This window comes from Brachionichthys hirsutus, chromosome 1 (assembly GCF_040956055.1).
Source record: "Brachionichthys hirsutus isolate HB-005 chromosome 1, CSIRO-AGI_Bhir_v1, whole genome shotgun sequence".
NCBI classification, from domain to species: Eukaryota; Metazoa; Chordata; class Actinopteri; order Lophiiformes; family Brachionichthyidae; genus Brachionichthys; species Brachionichthys hirsutus.
In genome coordinates this window covers 12,511,057-12,533,940 of record NC_090897.1, presented here as the reverse complement: position 1 = coordinate 12,533,940, position 22,884 = coordinate 12,511,057, and the positions used below count along the sequence as shown (strand labels likewise).

The 22,884-nt window shown below is 44.7% G+C and overlaps 1 protein-coding gene across 1 annotated transcript; it reads right to left on the bottom strand.

The window, feature by feature from the left end:
• Positions 1-4,365: 4,365 nt before the first annotated feature.
• LOC137911376 (E3 SUMO-protein ligase PIAS1-like) lies at positions 4,366-22,507 on the bottom strand. Its single transcript, XM_068755777.1, has 12 exons — positions 22,024-22,507; positions 12,243-12,327; positions 12,005-12,143; positions 11,725-11,859; positions 9,935-10,040; positions 9,298-9,371; positions 8,922-9,082; positions 8,602-8,738; positions 8,101-8,299; positions 7,298-7,437; positions 6,771-6,811; positions 4,366-4,731 (listed from the first exon to the last, which is right to left on the bottom strand). Exons 1-12 carry the CDS (start codon positions 22,505-22,507, stop codon positions 4,366-4,368), a joined length of 2,067 nt encoding a protein of 688 aa, XP_068611878.1.
• Positions 22,508-22,884: the final 377 nt, after the last annotated feature.

Sequence of the window (22,884 nt, the reverse complement as noted above, 5' to 3'; positions counted from 1 at the left end):
GATTCCATCCTCCCGGAGACGCGCCGTAACGATGGAAGGAAGCGCGTCCAAACCCAGCCGGATGTTAGGATGTCATCGCTCCAAGGCGCAAACCCAAGTCCAGACTGAACCCCCTCCTCTTCTCATCCAGCATCACTGCTGTGTGTGTGTGTGCGTGTGTGTGCGTGTGTGCGCGTGATCTATGCGTAATGGTGCGTCTTCCGGGGAAGACGTTTTTCCCCGTCCCTTCGAGTCTACAATAAACATTTAACCGCGTCCATATGCTTCTTTAAAATCACAAACGGAATAAGAGTCGAGAAGAAACCAAATCGCGCTCGGAACATAGCAGCGAGTCCATCGAAACGTCTCTGGCGCCGCCCAGTGGTCAAACCCACGCATGTTAGGCCTGCGGAGTTCAATGAGCGACAACGCGCAGGTTTCAGAATGCGCTTTTATTACACCGAAACTTTTTCTACATAAACAGGTAACATTCAATAAGTAAACAATTTCTTCCAATGCACGGTAATAAATATTTTTTTCACTTCGTATATTTGTACAAACTGAAAACTGTACACCGTCTCCCCCGCCCTCCCTGAAAAGCCTTTGTTGTTGTTGTTGTTGTTCTCAGATTGGAGCCGTGAAACAGAACCTGTGAATGTTTTAAGGCAGTGAGTGCAGACGTTGACTTGAGTGTGACTTTGAAATCATTTCACTTGTTTAAGACTCTTTATTGGCCACAGTCCTTATATATATATATATATATATATATATATATATTTAACATAATAGTACAGCTTTCATTTTCTAAAAAATATATAAATTAATTTATTCTCTCGCTCTGAATGGACACACAAAAGCAGACAGACCGACATCAAATACTCCTGTTTGGATCTGAGCGTTCAGTTTTCCACACAGATACACAAATACACACATTGTTCACTTTTCCGTTCCGTCTCGACGCGACCGAGTCGAGCTTAAGAGCGACGAGGAAACGCGGGCGGACGTTCAGATTTGATCTTTGCAGATGCTGGTTTAGGTCCGGTTCTTCAGCAGCTGGTTTTTGGTCTGGTTCTACAGCAGCAAGTCCAAATCATCCAACACAAGAGAGTTGCTGAACCCGGTGAAGCACAGCCCTGTGCTTTATTATCCCTTTTACATCAAAAGCCAATCTGCTAGAGTGAAAATGAAGCTTCATTTTGACTGCATCTCCTCGGAAGAATGGAGATGAGAGAACTCGAGGAGAGAGAGTATCCCATATAGATTACTTCAAAACGGCCTGCTCTCCTAACTTGCCGTGCACGCGCCTGGAGTCTGCTGCATGAAAATAAAATAAAAAGAATAGTTCAAATAAATACAATCCAGATCAATGCATACTGGAGGTCAATATTCAAACCAAAAGGATAGAAAGCAAACAGAACAGAAGGTCCGGGTAACACTTCATAACACAACCAGTGCCTCAGTAATGTTTGCACAAGTCCGTCTTTGTTGCTCACTATTAAGGACTGATTGGGTCTCTGCTGGTTAACGGGATTAAGCAGCGTCTCTTACTTGATGCGTTAAAGTTCTGTGAACACAGTTCAGCTCAGGAGAACCCTCGGTTTTATTCTGGGACCGAGCACTTGGAACTAAATCCAGTAGGATATTTTTTTAAAGTGGTCCATTTATCTCAACGGTCATTTTTCTCTCCTCACAAAAGTTTTCTGGAAAATTCATCAAACTTGAATGCACTTGAGATGAGACTGAGACGAATGAAAAAAGCAATCCATGCTGCAGAGGTTTCAAAAGGATGGGGGGGGGGGGGGGGGGGGGGGGTTAGGCCACATTTGGAAGTTTTGAAACAAACATTTTGGAGGAGCAGACGTGAGGGTTCAACTTCTGGGGACCGTGAATGCGAACCTTAGTAAATGTTATTTATTCTAGTTAATTTATAGTTTACATTTTGATTATCTGCACCATAAAAACAGGTTCGTATTTGTATCTGTGCCACTGGCGAGTTTGATGGCACGCAGCATTTAGGACGCAACGTTCATTTGAAAAGCAATGGACTAATATATTCTTATTAGTAATACACTTTATTTTCATTATTATAATATATGAATATATTGTTTTTGTGCATTACTTTAGCTCATTATTTGCTCACTTACATACCTGTCTCAGATTATGTTTCGTTCTGTTAAAAAAAAAAAAAAAGTTAAAAATAAATAAATAAAAAAAGCAATGGACAATCCATTACGTCATCAATTCTTAGTAGTGAGCGACAAGAAGGCAGAGTCACGGCTATTGGTTAAGCAGGATGTTTGTGCTCTCGATAAAAATGTGTGTCAGCTCACCAAAAAATACGCACACGTGTATTTTCACAACCAAACAGACGGTACCTTTTTCAAGAAACAATAGAACGAATAATAAAATGCATATTAAATAAAACCGGAACTCAACAGCTCCCGACTCTCGTCTGCTCACCGATGGAAATCTATTAAAAAAATATATAATATCTAGAAATAAGAACACAAAATAAATAAAATACTGCACAACACAGGAAAAAAACATTAACTCGTTGTGGAAGTCAGTTTGAGAGCCGGGATCGGTTCGCAAATAAGAACGTGGGGGGGGGGGGAGGGAGGGGGGGGGGTCATTTTAAGTTGATCTCCCACTCAGCTGCTGAAGGACAGGATAGGAGATGTCAGGCGATGGGGGTTTGCTGCCGGAATTGATGATCTAATTGTGGTGAGGATAATGAGGCTGCCTGGGTCGGACATCTGGAGGTGGAACATCCAGGAGAGTCTGATGACAGAGGATTATGGGAACGTTTCAAAGACAAGTGGTCAAACTGGACAGCACTGGTCATGTGACCAGTCTAGAGAGAATCTAGAGAGTCATTTTGATCTGGATGACAGACGCTCTCGTTTGGGCACGTCGTACTCCGGCCAGCTCGTCGAGTTTGAAGATACAGGGTCATGTATTTTGTATTTTTCAACCAGCTGCCTTTGTGACGGTCGAGATCTCCCTCCTTTCACTGCGGCGCCGAACAGGCGTAGAACGTCAACGAGTATCATTCATCGGCAGAGACGGGACAAAAATATTCTGTGTCCACATTTAAGACATTCTTTTGGAAAAACTTGGACCGCGCTGTGAAGCAAGAACACAAACAGGCACTAGATGAAAGTCGGTCGCCTCTTCAGAAGCTACAACTGCTACAACGGCGTGACTTTCATCAGACGTCCTTTTTTAACAGTCAAGCAGAAAATGATGAAAATGAGAGCACGGTAAAAAAAAAGAGGAGCCTAACCATCAGTCGGCCAAAGAAGAGGACGCCGCCCGGGAACGCCGCGGCGCCCAAATCCAACTGCACTCTTGTTAATGAGCTCTTTTTCATAAGTACCACAACGATGTTTTTGGCATTGCGCAAAAGTAAAAGCTAAAAAGACTCTTCCAGCTGAAACCTCTTACCGGTAATTGGCAAATGTAACGAGTCTAAAATATTCCATTTCTAAGTGCTTCACGTCGACAGTCTTTGCAAAGACCTGGAAATCAAGGCGTAAAAACGGAAAACCAGAAATGGCTAATTTCCACGGAAACACTCCCCACAGCATTAACCTGGAGGTCAAAGGGAATGTAATGTGTAAATGTGTGTACATATACACACATATATATATATATAACGGTTTAAATATCATACATAACTTAAAAGCATAATAAAATTATTATCACGTAAATAAACTGTAAATTCAGTGTCTTAGTTCTTGTCATTTAAAATAACACATGAAGAGTTTGAAGATGAGTCCGAGCAGGTGATTAAGGTAACCAGAGAAACCGAAGTTCACACAGAGGAAATGAAAGCGGAAAAGATGTGAGCAGGAAAGAGCTAAAAGAGAAGGAAAAGAGCCCCACAATGCACCTAGAGTCCTAAATCAAGCACAAGCCTCCGGGCGTCCACGCAGCTCACCGGACTGAAAACGTTCAGATTTAACATACAAAAGTAAAAGAGGAAAATATATTTTCTTCTCTGTACACGCTGCCGCTCATCATATTTGTATAAAAGAGCCTTCCTCCTCCGTGGTCTCGCTCAAGTAGCGTCTTTGCCGTTTGTGCCGAGTCGGCGCCGCTGCAGCAGGAATGTGGGTTCGCATGCTGGACAGGTTTCTAGCAACACGACGTCCACAGACGCCTCGGTACTGTTCTCAGGTCAGTCTGGTGAAGGGAACGGTCATCATGTTGGTGCTACCTCTCAAGGCAGTCTCGTCTCCATGACTCCACAAGTGTTCGGAGTTTAATGACTTCGGGGGGGGGGGGTCAGTCAAAGTTTCTGGATCAAAACTTACCCTGCAGTCAAAAAGCTTCTTCCTGGATCGCAGCTGGACCCAAATTGTAGTCTCGACTCTTCTCGAGTCAGTCCAATGATATGACGTCAGCTATCCCGCCATAAATAGCCGCCACCGCCGCTTCGGCGCTGCCCCGGCCGGCCACCACCCCGGGGTGTGCGTGTGAGGAGTGTGAGCCCGAATGCGTAGACGAGTGTGTGGAGTGAGTGTCGCGGAGGCTGCCGGAGGACACCAGGCTGCTGGCGCTGCCCGAGTTGCTCGCCCCGTTGGTCGGCATGCTCAGCGAAGCGGCCGGGGAGGCTCCCGGTTGGTCGAGGAACAGCTGGGAGGAGGAGGAGGTGGTGGTGGTGGCGTTGTAGGGCAGGAAGCGGTTGAGAAGCAGCTCGTGGTCGTCCGAGGCGGCGGCCGCTGCTGCCATCACCATGTTGTAATGCTGCACCGCAGAAAGGGAAGAGCAGGAAGCTCAAATCTCTCGCATGTCAAAAACAATGTTTCCCATATAAAGTAAATGAAAACAATTTCATCCGTTCCGGCGTCTAAAAACATTCAAATCAACAGCAGTAACAATGGATTTATTTTTCTGTTTTTTTAAACACAACACGGGAGATGTGCAGGAGTCGAGTACGGGAGGTGGTGAATGCCTGAACTGAACGAGTGAAGCGCGCTCGGAGCGCTCGGACTTTCAGCGCCAGAATCTGGAAGCTGCTCGTATCTCAGATTTAAGCCCGTGTCTCAAAGCAAAAATGTTGCTCGCAGGCTGCCTCTATCTCGGAAACACTCGTCGAGGTATTTGTGGTCTTACATGGACACTTCAGTTGGTCACTTGTTTTTCCCTGCCGTCCAACCACTATATAAATGGAATAAAGTCACCCCTGGACATTGGTGTAATCCACCACAGTGGGCTCAGCACTAAATATACACAATCACCTGTAGTGGCATCCAGCTGTGCAGCTGGTTCTGGTTTCTCTTTACTGCTGAGCAGAATTAGGAAAATGACATTTACCGATTGAGTCTCATCTTTCTGGGAGAAATTGCAGACCCTCGCCTCCAATAGACTATTCGATCTTGTGAGACAGTAAACAGGGCTTCCGGATCAGAGGGGCCAAACCTGCGCTGGCTTGTTGCTCCGGAACGGGGAAAGATACAACTACAACTGTAACATATATGAAACTAGAATGAACTATGAGTGTGCACACCAAATTTGAAGTCTCTAGCTCCAAAATAGAGGTCAGGATGGACTCCTGAAAAATGCCGATTTTAGAACTAAAATTAGCTCTCAGCTCCGGATTGTGATCCGGATCCGGCCAAAATTAGTCATGGTCATAGACCTTTAAGGAGTACTTGTGTGATTTTTTTTTGAGATCCATACCGCCATATGTTTTGAAGAAATTAAGAAAAATGTCAAAAAGTGCCCTATCTCGCAATGTTAAAGAATCCTTTAAAAAATTCTAGAATCTGGATCCAGATCCGGATCAACTCCATTTTCGGGGAGGACCGAGCCACGGAAAGAACCTTGCTTGTCTAAAAATTTCAAGTCGATTGGGTTACTAGTTATTGAGTTATGCGCTCGGACAGACAAACAAACAAACAGACAGACAGACAAACAAACGGACCCAATTGCAATACCCTCGCCTCCTCTTCGGCGAGGGTAACAAAGTCAAACAAAGCTATGCTGTCAGGAGAACGCCATTCCAATGAAACCGCAACGCGTGGACTCGCCATGGCAACAGGAGACTTTGTTTTGGAAATGTCGAAACGTAATTTTTCACTATTGTGTGAATCGCACACGAGATTCCCCCGACTTCAGCAGAAATTGCAAAAAAACAAAGCCATCTCTAGAGCAAGGCACTCCCCACTCACCAGGCTTTGTGAGAACATCTTTTACTTTTTAATCGTTCCATTTCAAATGTTTAAGTCAGAACGGAATCCAAGCAGAGCCAAGTGAGGGACGGATATCAGAAATAAAGTCTGTGATCGCCTCATATAATTCAACCGACCAGTAATTGTGGGGTGACAATCATTTGTCAAATGTCTGACGCTCATGTCTCCTTTAAATAGCTGCTAGAGACAGACAGGCAGGAAGGACGGACGGTATTTAGCGCTCAGCAGACAGTGGATGAGACGGGAGGCAACAGCAGCATCTTACAAGCCAAGTTATAAACATGCAACGCTGTGGAAAAGTAGCAGTCACACAAGAATGAAAGAAAACCACCAAGCAACAGCAGAACGCCATCACCTGAAGCGAGTTTAGTACGACGTCCACATTAAAATACAGGAAACAGAGTTTCCAAACTTCTCGAGCGAGTCTGGGGTGACTTTGTCTTTTCTTTCTGCAGAGTTCTGAATGCATGTCACTGGAAAGGTTTAGAGTTCTGCGTATGGTCAGAGTCCTCATGTTATCAGAACGGGCTCCAGTCCGAGCGTCTGGAAGCGTTGCAGCTCCGCCCAACACAATCTGCTGCCGTTACGTACCTGGTGATTGTCGCCTTGAAGAAACGAGAAGAAGTTCAACTCTGGAAATCAAATCCAAACAGAGACACTGGTGAATAAACAAAACAGCGACCAATGCCGCAGCTGCAAACGTGTTTCAAGGTTAATGAACGGTCGACGCTTACTTCACCTCTATTTAAGAAACAGTAAAATAAGATGAGACCTGTTCAAGAAAACTCAGTCAAATTTGACCTTTATCTCTTTATAAACGCACTAATTTTTAAACTGTGTGACGGCATCACATTTTGTAACGTTTACAATATAGTGCATGGCTGCATTTATACGTTTAACAAAATGTTTTGTTTCGCAGTCATTTACATGAAACTAAAGATTTACTTTCTGCCTGACACAATATTCATTACAATTTGAAGAAAAATAAAAGATTTAAGTTAGAACATATAAACAACACTTATATCCACAAAAAAACCACGTGTATATTTAAATATGTGCTGTACATCAGTGAACCCGCTCCGGTACTTGTTCTCCTCTCTTCTAGAGTGCGTCCTCACCTGAGAGGTCATTGGGGGTGTGGTAGTACGGCCTGTAGTCCTGGATAAGCGGGGGGACGGGTGGGATGTAGCTGGTGTCCACGGCTGGCATGCTGGGAGTCCGGCTGATGGGAGAGGCCTGATGGTGCAGGTTCAACACTCTGGAAGCAGGTAGAGCAGGAGGTTCAGGGACGGAGGTGTGGAGGAGGACACTGCCCTAGAACCTCTGAGCATTCATCACATTAAATACGTTTTTCAGCATTAATTAATGCCGTTTTTAAATGTTGCGAGTGTTTGGGATTGTTCGGTAAAGCCTCTGAGCGGGAGAGAAGAGGCATCCTTTAACAATGTCCTCCGTGTTTTATGGAGCACAGAACATTAGCATGCAGGTTTACGTTAGAACAACCAGTTGGAGTTACTGCCTCCATTAAGAAGGTTGCGTTATTGTCTGTGCCGGCGGGTTTGCTCGTCTCTCAGATGGTCGAGAGACGGGGGGATAAGCCAGGAAAGAATCCATCCTGGATTTATTTTCCACCGTCTTCAACATCGCCAGACTGCAAATATAGGAGAGAAATCCTTTCCACAACGCTTTATGGAGGGGTGGGGCATGATTCAAGCACGACAAGCACGCATTCAGAACTCTGTTATTCTTCTAAACAGGCTCTAATGACCACAATACCCATAAAGCTCAGCTGCCAAGGAAAAGAGCAGAGTCGGCGTTGTGAGCGAGTAAGAAAGCAGCATGCTTCATTGTGCGCTTATTAACAAACATAATTGCTGAACTCAAAAACAGTGACTCAAGTAACGAGCGAACTGTGTCTGACCCTTTGTTGATGATGGGCGGCGAGGTGGGGGACAGCGAGGGACACGCTCTTTTGGGGGGAGGAGGCGGCGGCGGAGGCGGCGAGTCCTGCCCTTCATCGTCCGAGGAGCTGTCCAGCGTCAAGTCGATCACCTCCACCTTCTTGCCGTGGCTGGACGAGGAGCTCCGCTGATCCGACGGCGCCGACGTCCGACAGGAACCTGGACAACAGCAGCGGCGCCTCAGTTTGGGTTTGCATGCTGGTGTTTACATTTCCCCTGCCCTTTAGTTCAACACACTGATGTTACCATGGAGACAGGCGGGGGGGGGGCATTGTGGTCGATGTCCCACTAAATTAAGAGAGACAATGCCTAAAGAGGGGAGGGGAATGCGTCTACACTCTCTGCTTGCTACGTCTCTGTTCGGATCACTTCCAGCCATCCGTCCTGCCTTCGTGTAGGAGCGGTCTTTGTGTCTCTCACCCCCCCCCCACACCTCCCCCTATCCACACTTCATGTCTCACCATCCAGCCCGTTGTCATAGGAAGCCGAAGAGACCTCCTGCACTTCCCTCTTGGACTTCATCGGCGCCCAGCTGCCGTCTTCTTTGAACTGAATCTCATCGCAGTCCAAGCAGCTGTTGAGGATCTCCACGAAGAGCCTGTGGACAAACGCACACGTCAGAGAACCTCGTCCAGGGAAATGCAGGCATGCAGATGGGAGATCAAAGCTCTTTGTGAATAACAAGCCGCCGTTTAGCCTAACATGAAAACAGCAAACTGAGGAGACAACCAGATCATCCATGGAACGAGGCGATGTGGGGGGGGGGCGTTGTCTGCCTTACCCGTCAATGATGAGGTGTTCGTAGGGGGCTTTCTTGTCACAGACGGGACACACCCAGGTGGGTTTCTTCTCGTTCATCTGGATGTAGAGTGTGGCGTCAAAGCACTGCAGGTGGGAGCATGTCAGCGCCCGGCATGGGATCATCAGCCGCATCTTACCGAGCTGCACAGGAAACACAAACGTGATGTCGAAAAGGTGCACGATAAGGGGGTCGGGAACAGCAGTGGAACACGCACACAAGTCAAAGTTAGGGGGGGGGGGGGGGGCACGGGCGTGTTGAGACACATCCAAAGATGAAAAAGTGAAAGGAATGAACAGACGAGTTTTGGCACGAGTGGCTGTGAACGGCGCCTGAGGAGGGGAGGGAGGACGTTTACCGGGCAGAGCAGCGACACTCGAAGGCTGGTCGTGGCTATTTCACTGTCCGGGTCTGCTGTTAGCTTCTCTTTGACTGGAGGAGTAAACACACACACACACACACACACATTTCATTTCAGTGTGGAACTCTTTCACGAAGCAGCGAGCTCTAAATCCAGCTCTGATCGAGTCTCTGCAACTCAGTATTATCTCACACCCACACAGGCACAGGGCTGACATCAAATCAATATCAAGATTGATTCACAATTTAACCCAGATTACGTTTAATGAACACTTAGCCCTGTTAACGGTTGAACCCGGGGCATTCCTTTTTTTGTGACTGAAGCCAAACGACGGACCCGGACAATGTCAGGTTTCCATTTACCGAATGTTTGACCCAAAAGACATATTTTAGGGCAATAACCCCACATTATTAGTATTTTGTCTTTCATAGTTCTATCAGAACCGCTTTTTGTGAAAGCTACTGAACATCCCCATACTGCTGTGGTTTGTGAACTTGGTTGTCTGTGACGAGTTAAACAAATTAAACTGCAATGAAAACACAGAATTTCATACAGACATTGTATTTACTGCAGATCGGACATCATCTGAATAGATTCAGCTCCCGATACTAAACCAGAACATGCGATAACTTACTGAGTGCTCTGGAGTGGTCTGGGTTCCTGATGCCTTTTGCCCGTAGTCTCTGCAACAGCGCTGTGGAGGACTGCTGCTTCACCAAATACACTGCCATGGAGTAGCTCTGGGAAGAGACACGCGCGAACGCAATAGTTTCAAAGAAATGTACAAAATGATGCTGAAAATCCTGACGGACACATTTCTGTGAGTCCGCGTCAGAGTTCTGGCCCAGCGACAGAGACCGTCCTTGAGCTGTGTAATTTAAGGTTGATCCCGCTGCCCGGAGACAAGCGTGAGTTCAGCAGCGTGCACGGAAGAACAAAGGAAAGCCAGGCCTCACGAGGCCGGTATGTTCTGCATGGATCACTGTTACTACTGTGGGGCTGCTCCTCGGGGCCCGTCGACAGAACGCCAGCTCCATCCATCTCAGTTATAAACCAGCGCATGAATCCATAAACTACTTTGTCATATTAGCAAGGTTATTTCATCCAAAAGGTGATTTTGTCAGTAACCGTGCCAACAGCTTGATTCACTGTGCCTTTTGACCATATAAGGTCATACTTCCCAGAAGTTATGGCGCTATCCTTTCTCACTCTGCGCCATTATTGAAGATTTGTGGCTCGAACAATTCAAACACAGCAGTGGTCAGAAATCCCACTTCCTGAGTTGTAAACTGCTGCCCACACACATGCAGGACACACAGACGCGCGCGCACAGACGCGCGTGCACACACGCCTTTGTAAAGATGGATGACATGTTTCTACTTCCCTTGGCTGTGGCGATATCTTCTGGTGTTATGTTCACCCCCTTTCTCAGAACATTTTCTCCAGTGGGCTCAACTGACTTGGATGAATTAAATTCGTCGAACAGAGCGATTCACCGCCGTTGCTTAGGTGATCGATGGTCACCGGGTTCAGGGCTCTTTCTTTCTTCATTGAATTATCAAGCTTGGTTAAAATGTCTCTTGTTGTTGTATTCCTTAAATACTGTAATACTCTCATATACGTACACGTAAAGCACACCGCCTTCCAACCAACACCTGAGATAATATTTTCATTTCCACTCTTTGGTAAAAATGAAAGAAACAACAACATGTAACTGCCGATGAGGGCATGAGAGTCTGCATGAGAGCCTCCATGAGATCTTTGTTTTTTCTCCCCCAATTCTGAGCATGAGGACTTATTTAGCTCACATTTGTCCTAAAACGACCAAAACAACACTGAAGGAAGATGTACTTGATTTGTGCTTTTTAATTTGGCCCGTAATTTTATCTGCTAAAACGGAACAGGCGGGACTTAAACCCCAAAACTCATCCACCACCAGAGGGCGACCAAGATGCTTTGGCATTGAAGGCGCTGCTCTGATGTCCATCTTTACTTTGTAGCAGTGTTGCGCGCACACGCACACGCACGCACATATACACACACGCACGTGACAGAGTACTTCACTAAAGACTCTGTCTAAAATTTCAAACTGGACTGCTGTGAGATGTCTGTGTGTAAGAAGCACCAAATGTATCCAATGTTTTAGTAGCTTGTTTATAAAATGACAGATTACCACTTGTTCAGAGCAAATATTACCCATGCATCACAAAAAGACAAGAATGTCCAGGTAAGTCACCAAACTGCAGTGTGACAAGTAAGAATGGCAATATTCCATTAATCACCAAAACAAAGTTTTTTGAAGGAGAAAAAAAAACAATGAAATTATGAGTAGATTTTACCAAACGTTTTGTGAACTGCATTTACAGATTTACATCAAATGTCTGACTTAAAACATCTACCTTGTTATAACATTTCAGTCCTTACCCTTCCAATCTCAGCGGTCCAGGACACCACAATGGTGTTGGGGACTGTGGTGGACAATCTGACCAGAGAGGTAATGTTGATCGGCCTGCTGGGCCGCTTGGGCTCGACACCGTTTTTGGTTGGAGGAAGATAACCCTAGATGACACACCGAGGAGACGACTTTATGTTGTGAGAACCAGGTTCCACTGGTACAGCCATTAAATGAAACCCTGCCACTCTCCGTCTGTGGGAGTGACAGAGTGTTTGTTTTTTGTTGTGCTGTCAACACACAGCTCTTTACCGGCAGGTTACATGGCTTCCCGTTGACTTTCACACATAGATTGGGTGGGAAATGGTCTTCCTGAGGACAGCTCGTCTCCGACAGGCAAAACCGCAACTGAACTTGAACCGAGAAGTCACATTTGGTCCCCGAGATGTCCCTTTGAGCACAGAAAAACATTTTTATCACTTGACATCTGCAGAAAGGCATGCCCATTTTAGAATGATTCATGATGGGCTCAGAGTGGTGCTTCTCTTACATTGAGCTGCTGATCTGCTGGACTTGCTGTGGCGTTAATGCAAAGGCAAAGCACGTCTCTTGAAACCTCTGGCTGTTGTCGGATGCTGCAGGAGAGGGACAAACGGCAGCAGGAGCATTTAAAAAAAATAACCATCTAAATTACAACGATCCAAGTCTGTAACAGGGACAAAATGCTGTGTTGCATAAGTACAGTAAATCGCTGCTTACTATCTACAGAAGAAAGGGGAAAGTATCCAGTCACTGCCTCATAAACTGCATTACCGAAGACATGAAACTACCAAGAGCAAAGGAACACCTGCGTGTCAAACCAAATCATCCCACACAGAGGTGAAGGAGAACAAACATGTGCGTTCTATTAATAGTCGGTCCAGGAGGTGCCAGATATATCTGGTGTTACTAAACCAGCGGGTTTGCAAAGGAAAGGAAAGTTCATGTGCATCCCATCTTGTGCTTGTGTTAACTGAAACAATGGTTAGCACTCTCATGTCTGTTCGGCATATCAATAAATATAGGAGGACATCAAGACTCTTCGTCACAATAGCACAGCCCTTGTACCAAATACAGCCTTTTCACTCCCCATTAATTACACTGTATTGAAATCCTCTACAATCCACATAGGAGTCGCCAATGAACAGGCGTAAACAAAACTAAATGGCTGAAGTCATTATTTCCACCTACTCCCAAAGCTCTGTTTTAGCTTGTGCAAATACAATATTCACTCTAAGTCAGATGTGAAATGAAAACATGTCAATGTGCTTTTCTTTTTTTATTTTCTTCTTCAGGTAGTCATAGCAATTGACTGAGATGGAGGTGGCATTTGTTTCATGGGAGCTTCCCTCTGATACAGCCTGTTCTTGGATGGTGCCGAAGCCTGATCACAGAAACAGAGACGTGCTAGTAAAATAATGAGAATGCTGAGATTGAGACGCAAACTTAAAATCCATAAATTGTTTGGCAAAGCAATTTGGGTGAAAGAAAAGCTGAGGCCGGTCGATCTCAGTCCCGTAGAGTCCGTGGGTCTGTCTGAGGCTAATTCATTGTCCGACAGCCTGGGAATGAGAATCAACTATCGTTCTGAAAAATCATCGACTCCTCCTCTCGGCTCAATGAAGCCATATAACATTTGACTGGGCTCGGGCTGGTTCTCCCATTTATCAGAGGTGATGAAAGCGTCCAGGACGTGGACATTTCTCACTTCATGTATAAAAGCTAGTATAAAAGATTAATGAAGCATAACTACTGGATCTCGGCGTGAAACTTTTCACTCGACGGCTGTGCTAGCGATAATTATGAGTTACAGAACGAGCAATCATTAATCATGATTGCGGCTTTACATAATTAAATAAAGTTTAACGCCAGTGAGTGGCAGCCTCTCGCAAACACTCAGTGGCAATTTCTCTCCCTGTGTGGCCGTGAGGCGGACGAATCCTAAAGCTGCCAGTGATTACCGGACCAATCGTGTCCCTCCTGCCATCAGTCTTCCAAACACCCGTGAATTTCACCGGTAATGGCCGATTTTTACCTCCCACATAGTCTATTATTTGTCTGGCCTTTATTTACAGTACGGTTCCATTCTTTCATTTTGGAGCAGCCGGTTGTGCACTGCAGAACAAAAACCACATGCAAGCAAAAGTGTGCTTCCAAACAACAGTCTTCCTCCTCTCTGGGCACGCAAGCTATAAATAGAAAGTGCTCTCTCACTCTCCTCGCTCATCTCTCCATCGTTCTATAACTCACTCCGTCGCTGGCGTTTGGATGTGTGTGGTTGGGAGGCATGAGGGATGAGCTTTGATGTCTTCCTTTTTCTTGTTCTCATACACACACAGACTTGATTTTTCACACAAGCTGCCATAGTCACTTCTGGTGTAAGTTGAGTATTTGTGATTTCCCACAATGCTTTACTTTTGGTGTTATCAGAGAAGTCTGGTTTTTCAAAAACAACAAAGCACTGCAACCTGGGTAAAGACTCAGATTCATGGTTTAGTTTAACCAGATCATGATCAGACGGGGTCGAATTTAAATGTAAATTTATACTGGATTCAAGTTAAACTATCTTAAGCAATATCTAAAGAAACATTTAACTTACACGATGTTTGTCAGGTAAAATGAATCCTAGCTTTACATAAATCTCAAAAACATGGGAAAATAAATGTCCAAAGGTCAACACACGTGCAAAGCTGGTTCTCTTAAAGCAATTAAATATTTTGTTTTTTGCCAAATTCACACAAAACGGCTTTCTTTATTCCTACCATGGAAACACAAGAGTGATATTGATATTATCATCTCAATTACAGCAAAAATATGAGGTGGAATATTTCCCAAAATGCCGGCATTTATCTGTCTGTCTGTTGGCAACATAACTCAAAATGTTCATGACGGATCTTGATGAAATTATCAGGAACGATTACCACGAACAGATGATGAAATTTCGGTGATGATCCAGACGAGATCCTGGATTCTGGATCACTTTGGATTTGTTGTTAACATTGCAGGCAATGGATCTTCCTCAATATCTGTGACATTTGACATAACCGTGCAGGGTGGGAACCTCTAAATTACCATTGAATTCCATCCAGATTGGATTAGGATTGTGGGTATTGAGAGTTTTCAAAAAATGGGGGTGCACTTGTGTTTCAGCCTGCTGTGCATTTAATATTCGAGTCTCAACACATTTTTTTATTTGGACACTTTCAATAATTAATTCACCTTCTTAACCGCTTTGTCTGTTACCGGGATGTGCTGGAGTTGATCCCAGCAGACTATAGCTGGAGGGCGGGGCACACCCTGAACAAGCTGCCAGTTCATCCCAGGGCCGCACACAGACAGACAATCATTCACACCTATGGACAATATAGTGTAACCAACTTGCATGTTTTGTGGGAGAACATGCAAACTCCTCACAGAAAGACCCCAAGTTGGATTTGTGGAATTAGTAGTGGACAAACGGATTTGTTATATCTTCAAAAGCTCTGGATCGAGATCCAGAAGAATCCACCATTACTGAAATTGTGCTTTTTGTGAATAACTTCAAAACTAATAATGATGCCAATGTGAAATCAATTGCTAAAGGTTTGTTTTCATGGTTAAGGAATCTAGAAATCGAGATAAAATAAATTTAGGGCCATTATTTTTGTGTAAATCACAATTTAGGGAGACAGAGGTGCTTGGTGGAGGTCTGTGCTCTCAGAGTGCTTTTCTAGCTTTTCATTGTGATATTTATATTTTATGTTCTCAAACATACCTGACTGAAATTGTGGCCAAACTATCCAACATGTAAAAATATAAACAGGTGAGGAAAGATTGACAGTAAGCACACTAAATTAGATCTGATCACAAGGAACTAAGGCAGACCCCTCACTAATGGGGAGGGGGTGGATTAATTATTCTCAAAGAAAATCAACACAGGATTTACTTTTATTAGATTCAGTCTCTATTAACTTCACTGGGATAAAATTAATGATGCCACGGGAACTGTAATCACACACATTCTGCCGTTGGGTGCAATCTCATGCCTGCTGCTTAGTGATGCTTATTACAATACAAACATTAATAAATAAAAGGGCATTCTTGAGACTCAAGCTGCCATAAGTGCACGTCTCCAATGATGTATCATGGAGTGCTGAGACTAAACACATCTGAGAGGACCTCCAGCAGTTTGAGGCGACGTCATCATCAGAGAAGAACAAGGTGACGTCCGTGTAAAGGTGTGAATTGGACGAGACACACTCCTTAAATAAACCTACTTCAAAAACAATCCAACTCTTTGAAATCATAACATTATATTGACAGGAAGTCTGTGAAATATGTTATCAGTGTGTGGACTTCTATTAGCTCGTATCTGACAAAATGCCCTCACCAGTTAGAGAGAGCAATAATCAGGTTCATCAATAACGATAATTGTAGCCGTCGCGGAGCAGTGAGTCAGGACCAGGTTTTCAGAAAGGAAGACGACAGAGAGGGGAGAGGAGGCAAAAAAACAAATTAGAATCGGCGTAATTATCAACAAACCTGAATCATTTTTCAAATTCACACAGCTCAGAAGTCCAATCTGCTCCACGTGGACGTGAAACTCTCCAGTTCTGCCACCAAAGGCAAGGAAGCCTAGAGGGTGCCCAAATGGTTACGACCGCCACGTGAGAATCTGTCAGGAGAACAGATTGGACCATAGTCTTTTGTTTTGTTTTTTTATAGAAAATGTATTTCAACTCATGTCTCAAATCTAGGGTTTCTCAGTCTTGTTTGGAGGGAACCGCATCCTCACAAGGTTGGTGTATTGAATGTGACTGCTTACTCCTTATATGGTCAAATGATTTTCTCTCATTTATTTTAGATGGTGGTCCTCGGGTTTGTTTTTGTTTTTTTTTGCAATTACAAGTGAGTCTTCTCTAAAAGTGGAGCAGGTTTTCGACGTGTCACCGATCCGTCACACCTGAGTGAAACAAATGGGTCACGATGAAGCCTCTGCAGAACTTGATGGGGAACTTACTGAACCAGCTCTGTCAGACAAAAGAAACATTAAAAACAATACGTTGAGAATTTATTTCTGAGGTTATCGCAGTTTCTGCACTTGTTTTGTTACAGTAAAAGAGTTCAACATTATGTCCTCGAGCTCAGCTGAAATCCAGTTGTACAAATTGCACAACTGGGTTGATGATCAAATCCGAATATTATCCAATAAAGCTTGCTCGAGGAGACCAGCGCCTCAGTTAGTCAGGAACGTCGGGACTATCCTGACTCCTGCTTCCGACCCTACAGCCAGCAGAAACCTAAAAAGCTCTTGTTTGCCTGCTTTGAAGGATGTGTGAGCTAAGCTACAGAGAATGTGCTCGGCGCTCACAGCCTTCTGCAACACAATAGAGCCCAGCTGGAGTTTATTAACTTGTTAGTGGCCGAGCTACTTTTTCAGTTTGGTACACCGCAGACACACACACATTCACAAAGACAAGGCTCGTACGAGCACAAACACAAACACGTCATGCAGCAACATTCACAGGCAAAGAAAATCTCAAATCCAAAACTACAATGTCATAAGACTGCACAGCAAAAGGTCAGATCAGGATGTCACACCCGCAGTCAGAAAATGACAACTGACACATTTCCAGAAGGATTACGCCCCCCCCCCTCCCCCTGAACAGCAGCGGTTAGACTTGATTATATAAAAAGATTGTGCAGTTTTAAATTGACAGGGCTCATTAAGGCATTCCAGCAGGACCGCTAAGCATGGCGTTGCAGTTTCTCAGTCCGGCACCTCGCCACGCTGTCCCCATCAATGTCTATTTTATAGCGCGTTTTACAATGTCGGCAGAGCTTGGCTTCGTCCAATACACACTGAACCCACGTCGGTATTCAATGACGTAGGTGGACGGCAACAGCGGGAAGGCGGTTGCTGCTTGTATACGAGTGAGTCTGGGTCTGCCTCGTCAGAAAACTTGTGGGTTAGAAGAGAATAATGCAGGTTTTTACGAGCCCGGGGCGAGTGGCAGCCATTTTGTGTGCAGTGTGGTTTTTTTTTTTTTTGCTTTGGAGCATCCAGGGCTTCATTTGTCGTGAGACGGCTAAAGTGTTTACAGTGAGACTGAGGGGGGGGGGGGGGCTGAACTCAGGTTGTTCCTCTGTGTTGAGCGAAGAGGATTCAGAGGTTTCTGTGTTCTAGATACTTGTGGACGTACTCACCGGGACCTTTTGTGTACCGCTGGTAATGAATGTGATATGCCGTATTTGCAGGAGACGTGCACTTGATTGTCAAACCAAGGGGGACACAAGATGAATGCAACAACTGATCTGTATCCTGTACCAGGGACACGGCCGCAGGGAGGAAGACTTCTGACTGGTGCAACCATGCAAACAAAATACCGCCCGATCAGCAATATTCTGTAAATAAACGTGCCTTCCACAAGACAACTTTAACATATCAATCCCCCTTCATTGGCTTGCTCTCAATGTGACGCCAGCAACAAAGTTCAGACAAGGAAGGACTGCGGCAACAACAGAATTGAGTGTGAAAGGGGCCTCCTCTGAAGTCCCAGTTATCCCCGAGCACGGACAGAACGCCGTTCACCGTTCTGATTGGACGGTTCTCGGCTTGGTGTCCTGTGATGTCATAAAGGCGTAAAAAGTAATGAAGAACCACTTGTAAATGCTGCAGGAAGTACACTAAAGATTCAAACCCTGAATATCACATTAAGCCCTAATCAATCATTTCGTGGCTGCTCACGAGGCACTTGAGCTCCCTGATGTCCAACTATAATTAAGACAATATATGCAACAGCGCCGGTGATGCGAATAGCGTCATTAGGTTTGCTAATGACTATGATAATGAGAAAACATTCAGTATTTCTCATCTGCCTAACGTACAGGTGGCATTAACGTGAACTTCATATTTAAGAGACAAGAAACAGAATCGTCCAGGAATCTTTTAGCGACAGACGTCACCCAAGCCCCCGCACAATCGAAAAAAGTGCTCACTAACTCGTGGATATTTTATATTTACATGTTCTGAGCTAAAGTTTGTAGCAGGTATTTATGATGTTATAATGTTTACAGTGTAAATTATGGCCCCATGCTGTTGATTCATGTCCCGGCACCAAAGAAAGCCATTGTGGAGCGAAATATATATATATATTTTTTCCCATTGGCCTTTTAAAAATCCACTGAAGGAAAATATAGCTGCGACCTACTGGCCTCATTCAGCAGTAAAGTAAATGCCGCAGTGACACCCAGACATCTACTTTTTCTCGTTTTCAAACAGATTCACAATTAACGACATCAGAATGGATTTCTTGATCTTAGATGGCAAGACGTAATTACACAAACAGTTCCACATCACAGCAATCCTGAAATGTGGAACGGATGTGCGTGCGCTTTTCTGAATATACGGCGATAAAAATCAGAAATCATCTATAATGCATGCACATCCAGAATGATATCCATAATGAGAACGGTGGCATGGTTCTCCATGAAGGCCTCCTAAATCATTAGGAAACGAGAATGAGCTCAAACAATGAGGTCACCATGGCGATAGAGGAGAGACTGGTGCAGCCCGATTCCTATTGGTAGGGGGTAATCCGACAGGGCAAACATGTGGAGTGGCTAACCCCATTGAGGGAGGAAGGGGTGGGGAGCACGATGGTTTGAATGGTGTAATTACCAAAGAGTAATGTCATACAGGGAATCTGAAAACGCGTACTGTACACGCATTTGGATTCCTCTGACTCCAAACCAGAATGTGAATGCATCCGCCCAGAAACGTAACATCTTACTATTTCAAAGGTTATGATGGTGATGCATGCAGCTTCAAGAGTAGTTATCTTCTGGACTCGTGTCAGAGCGATAAATCTTGTATTGTTGTCATAGAAGTATGTTTCATACATTATTTACTGCATGTAGAAAAACCAAAACAGACTTAAATAAAGAAAAAGAAATGGCTTTTGATTGATTTTGCTTGAACATTTCATTTTGTTACATCTCCAATTTTTATTTTTTGCTCTTACTGAGGGACTAAAACAAATTCCAACCTTCCCTTTATGAATTCTGCAAATAACCTACATTCCAGGTGTAGAAGAACCCAAACTCAAATACAGAAACAAACTACTAAGATGTAGGAAATCAACAAATAAGTAATAATAAGTCATGCATTTGAATGCCTTTTCAACAGGCAATAAAACAGCTTTCTGTCGTGCCCCCCCCCCCCCCAAAAAAAAAAGAAAAAGAGAGAGAAAGAGGGAGAGAGGGGTGAACGGCTGTGCAGAGGTTAATCAGAAGTTGAGACAAAGGCCAACATGCTGAGAAAAGACTGTGAAAGAGTGATCAGGGAGCAAGGAGACTGAATCTGAAAACGAGTCAGGGATAAGAATTAATTAAGTCTCATTGGTGCTCTCTGTGATTATCAGGGCAACGAGGGTCGTCACCTCCAAGCCAACACCGCAGGGTTTCACTTCTGAAGCAAATTTGACTTTCCAGTTTAGTGAAACAATGAGCTGCAGCTTCCTCCAGGGTTTTCCTCTTCTCAGAACTCGGCTCTTCCCTTGGCTTCTCGTCCAACATGCGCCGTTTACTGGAAAATAGGTTCGTCTTGAACGATCTAAGCGCGACCGTGGGGATTAATGTGTTTTTGAATAATGCGAGGAGATTCAAATGAGGAGAAGGGTGTGTTCTGCAGGCACAGGTGTATGTCTGTCTGTCTGATTTCATCACTTTGCATGCAAATTTTAACTGAGGGCGTCGATGAAGAAAGGATGGAATATGGAGGGGAAGAGAGCAGACAAGGATGGAGCTAGCGAGGGGGAGGGGGGAGAGAAGCGAGATGGTGTAATGACAGAGCTACAGGCGCTGTGTTTGTACATGCATCTGCAGGCAAATTAATCATAAGATGGTGTCTTACACCATTAAAATGCTAATGCAGGGAAACCTAGACATTTCCATATATTTGCAATATATTTGCTCCCGGAGCTCAGAGCGTGTTATTCTGCTAAATGTGGCTGGGTGTTGGATGCACAACTAATATTCTGACAAATCTAACAAAGGCAAAAGCAAGATGAAGAGCCTCTTTCTGAACGGCGAATTAACAGCCAGACTGGTTAGAAGCCACGGCGGCAATTCTCTGGGAGATGAGAAGATTCTGCACGGCATTTCTGCTTTTTAAAGCTGGTTACCGATTTGAATATGGTGACGCGCATTTTAGAGATGTCGCGTGCAGCCATGCACCAATCAGTTTTCCTTATCTGAATCGAACGCCTGTGCAGAAAGGGTGTTTTTTTTAGCATGAACCAATTCAGTCTTTAAGTTTGAATGAACATTTTTAAATGGTATACAGAAGACCGAAGATTTCAGAAGCATGTTTTCAAGTTCTTCCTACTATTCTCAAAATCATTCATGTGTAAGTATTAAACTGCTTCTCATTATATGAAGCATCAAATTTGAAACATACTTGCTTTAATGGCATTCTTTTATTTTGGGTTCATCCGTGTAATGATGTCGAGACATAATGGGGTTATCCAGTGCAGAATTGTTTCCTCAGCAGCGCTGCAACCCCTGCACTCATAAACTGGGCTCCTTCTGCTCACTTAATGCCGTATCCTAGACGACTCCGTCATGATAAATTCACTCTTGTCAACGTATGTTATTGATGGTTCAGTGGCTCAAATGTGCAGCACTTCATTCCCAGTCGCTTGACACTTGCGTGAAATTGGTCTCATAGCTAGAAAAATAAACGGGCACAATGAAATTAAAAAAACAAATACCGGTAATCTATTCTAAATCATTTATATATCACAATTATTTTGAGGAACAAATGTGACTCAAAATCACCACCAAAAAGGAAAACTGTATGACTCATCTTGCTCAATAATGTAAATAAACCCCTGAACAAACACAACCTATCAACGTTTCTCAGCTATTATGGGCTTTATCTTGAATGAAAAATGGGCACTCCATTTGTTACTAGTATTTTCACAGCTCGTGGGAATCTCCTGCAGCCTTTGCATCGGAGCTCTTAAAGGAAATGACGTCATCGCAGTAGCGTTGCTGCTCACAGTCGCACGTTAGCTGGGAGCACGACGACAGCACGAATGCCTCTCCATAATAGAGAGCCGGAATTACAACCATAATACACTGACATAAATGTCCTTTGATTACACTTTCTCCATACTCTATAACAAACATATACAAGTTTTGTGACACTCCAATAAACACACCTTAGCAGTCATATACTTGTTCTTTTTTATTTTTTACTCCAAACTGTAATTAGGAAACATTCTCACGCCCCAAACGCCTGCACTAACCTAGCGTGGTCGGCTTGATGAGCTCATCCAGCATGTCGTAGAAGGGCAGCCTCTGGAGCTTGACGTCCGGGTGGACCGGGTGCAGCGTGGTCGAGCTGGACAGGTGGTGCGTCAGTCCGGTCAGCTCGTGTTTCCCAGGGCCGAGCAGCGAGAGGGGCAATAAGGCAGCAGGAGAGGGGGCTCCGCCGTGGCCCTCATATGCCAGCTGTGTGAGGCCGGAAGGAAGTGCAGCGCCCCCTCCTCCGACCATCCCAGCTGTGGCCGGGTGGTGCGGCCCGGGCATGGCCAGCTCCGAGTGAGACACCATTTTGGCAGGGAAGCGTCTTCGGTAGAGCTCTTTGATCTTCATGTGCACGGCGGGGCTGCAGCCGGCCTTCAGCAGATGCAGCGCCTTGGTCAGCAGCTCGTGCTTGCGTCCGTGTTTGTTGCGTCCAGCGTAGCCCAGCAGAACCTGCAGCTCAGAAACCCGCAGGCTCATCACCATTTGCTGTCATGGGAGAGGGCAAAAGACAGAAGAGGAAGAAACCTGTGAAACACAGTGCTTACACCTTTATCATTGCTGTACTGGAGTAAAAAAAAAAAATATCCAAACGTCCTCTGACACCATGAGAAGGACATTCTGAAGAGAACAAATTGTGCTCGGTTGTCTGGTCCTCTGGCGCGGGGCCGGACGACACGTTTTTTTGCCCACATGCCCCAGGGCGTGTTAAATACCTGAGAGGAACATGGTGACTTGGAGATCCAATAAAAGCAGAGAACAGCCACAGCTCAAACAACAGAGGGAAACATTTGAATCTGAGGATCACGATGAAGCTGCACTTGAAATTTCACTTCTGAAACTTTTTCCACGCAATTTCTGTT